At 34.6% G+C, this 3,075-nt stretch overlaps 1 protein-coding gene across 1 annotated transcript in view; it reads left to right on the top strand.

Annotated features, from left to right (window-relative positions):
- The first annotated feature begins 642 nt into the window (after window positions 1-642).
- The window catches only part of nckap1l (NCK associated protein 1 like), a 32,076-nt gene continuing 29,643 nt past the window's right edge, over window positions 643-3,075 (top strand). Inside the window, exons 1-2 of the mRNA XM_037679413.1 lie at window positions 643-741; window positions 2,379-2,489. Coding sequence (XP_037535341.1) covers window positions 652-741; window positions 2,379-2,489 — 201 coding nt within the window. The 5' untranslated portion in view covers window positions 643-651. The remainder of the gene's footprint in view (window positions 742-2,378; window positions 2,490-3,075) is intronic.

Genomic DNA, 3,075 nt, shown 5'->3' with positions numbered 1-3,075 from the left:
AATACGTCGAACAGCAGCACGAACATGAGTCTGTGTGAGCAGATGAGTACAAATGAACAAACACAGCAGCATGAAATAAATCAGCATCATGATGTGATTTTTTTTAATTCGTTCATTTTAATTCATTCCTGTTTCTGTTTTATGATGATTACCCTTCTACAATATTGTTTAATCGTTTAATGTTTTGAACCTTTTAAAATACCCAGAGAGCCCCAGTGTAACTTAAGCTTGTCAATAATTTTAGCTTACATCTGCCCTTTTTTATTTATTGAACAAAAGGAAGTGTCAAACTGAAAATATAAGGCAGTGAGGAAGTGTGACTGTGTGATACATTTTTAAAACAACAGCTTGATCAAGTATGTCTCACTCCAACAAAAAAATCTAATGTGGAAACTTTATTTTATTTCATTTTTATTTTATTTGACAAGTATTAGTAACAAAATAATTATTTAAATATGTATACAGCAGTGACATGTCTTCATTTTTTGAATCACTTCGTTTCACACAGCAGCTCCAGCTCCACCCATGAGCCCCATGTGACTCGGTGACAGGGTGAGGCCCCGGGTGCACTTGTCTCTGAGGGTTCAGCAGCTCTACAGAACCAGGGGGCCAGGGCTTGAACGGAGGGAGAGGTGTAGTTTGACCGCAGCCATGGACTACCAGCAAAAGCTGGCTGAAAAACTCACCATCCTAAATGAGAGGGGGTCTGGGGTGCTGATACGTATGAACTACATTAAGAAGGTGAGACGAAAGAAGAACTTCTGACGAGCGAGTAACAAGAAATAGGGAACTTATTTTATTTATTTATTTTTAAATAAGGCAATTGTATCTGAATAAACTTACTACAGTTACAAAACAATTTAAAAACCTACATATCAGAACATGTTCTACTTCACAGCAAGGAACTGAAAGTTACTTCAGCTCTGTAAATGCCCCAATTGTCTTTATTTTATATTTCTGTTGAGCTTTTGGTCCAATAACTACTACTGAAACATATATTTTTTATTTTACAATGTGAATAAAAATGGTGTATAATGATTAATTTTAAAATATACTACTTTTAATCGATGAAGGCTGAGCATACACCAAGTTTCACAATAAAAAACTGCAGTTTATTAAACAAATTCTTAATGTACTGGTGCAAAGGATTAATCTTATAAACGTTGTGCTGTTTTTTTGGCACATATATGTGTTTGCAGACTTTGCACTGTGAGCAGTTCTGCCTTTAAACTGTAGCTAAACTTAATTCTCCAAAGAGGAAGTGCAAACAGGAAGTCGGCCTGTGTCTGTCATCTAAAACTTCAGTTATTCTGAACTCAAAACCCCAACACCCACCCATAAAAATGACAAAACAATACACAAAAAATAAAGAAATTTAGAGAACCATCCTGACCTGATGCATGCTCAATAATCCAGATAAAAAAAATCCAACAAAGTTAAGTCAGGTCTTCTGGACGGTTTCTTTTTTGTCTCATGAATTATTGAGCATGAGTCAGGATATTTTGAACCACTTTTGCCATGATGAAACCATCTTGGCACCATCAAACTGGTTGACCCATTATGTGAGGGTGCTATTTATAAGACTGAGTTTGTTGTGGCTCCTCGGACTGATGAAGTCTTTTGGATGAAAGACGAAACGTTTCAACAAAAAGAAACCGTCCAGATGACCTGAGTAACTTTGTTGGATATTTCGAGAACCGTTGCACATTCCAGTCTGTAACCCTTTGATTCATGAGGCTGAATTATAAAATGAGGTGACATAATATTTGTTAAATGATTACAGCATGAGGCACTTTGAAACACGCACCATTAAATTGATCTTCTGCTAAAAAATGCATGTTTGTGTGAGAAAACAGAGAGCTTTACCATCAGCAAAAGTAAACATGTATTGAATAATTTCATTTATAAGTCGTGATGCTGGTGTTTAATCTGTTGGACCGTGTTATTCATATATTTATGGAAACAGTTCATCATGCACAACACTTTATTAAATTATGGAATCTAACCAAATGTTAAAATGTATAACAAAACATACAGCAAATCAAATATTCCTTTTTAATGAAATGCATTTAAATAAATAAATTATGTGTCTCTTCAGGTAACAACAACCAAAACCTTGGGGTGTGCTGAACACATTTTGAAAATTATAAATAATATAAATACGCTGAAATTTGAAACTATCAAAAACTTTAAAATCAAATATTACAACTGTTTACAACTTATAAAAGAAAACTTTCTGCTAAACAGATGTGTGAACATACTGTATATTAAAATAAATCATGGGCATAACTTTAAACATAAATGAAAAACAAGCAAAATATAGAAATAAACATGAATCCCTTACTGCATTCTTCATCCTGTTGTTACTCCTCTTCCAGATGTGTTCGGACCCGAAGCTGCGGCCGGTCTTCCTCACTGATAAAGTGTTGGAACCTGCGATCAAATACATCAACAAGAAGTTTCCCAGTATTGACTTCAGAGGAAACATTGTAAGCACAGACCTGCCTTTGTCTGACCTGGATTATTTTTCATCATTTTGAATTATTATGCATCTGTTTCTTAATAACCACAACAGTTTAGTCATTTGTACAAAATGGGATTCATTTAATATTTCATGGCATCATATTAATCAGTTTTATCACAATTAAGTGGAAAAAACATAGAGGTCATGAAAAATCCATCCATCCATCCATCCATCCATCCATCCAGCCATCCATCTGTACATCCATACATCCATCCATACATCCATCCCCACATACGCACATCAATCCATCATCCATCCATTCATCCATCCATCCATCCAGCCATACCTCTGTACATCCATCCATACATCCATACATACATACGCACATCAAGCCATCATTCATTCATCCATCTATACATACATACATACATACATACATACATACAAACATACATCCATACATCTGTACATACATACATACATACATACATACATACATACATACATACATACATACATACATACATACATACATACATACATACATACATACATACATACATGCATACATACATACATACATACATACATACATACATACATACATACAT

This window comes from Nematolebias whitei, chromosome 7 (genome assembly GCF_014905685.2).
Source record: "Nematolebias whitei isolate Nwh7 chromosome 7, NemWhi1, whole genome shotgun sequence".
NCBI lineage: Eukaryota > Metazoa > Chordata > Actinopteri > Cyprinodontiformes > Rivulidae > Nematolebias > Nematolebias whitei.
Note: the sequence above shows the minus strand (reverse complement) of the source record. Positions and strands in the feature narration are given on the sequence as shown.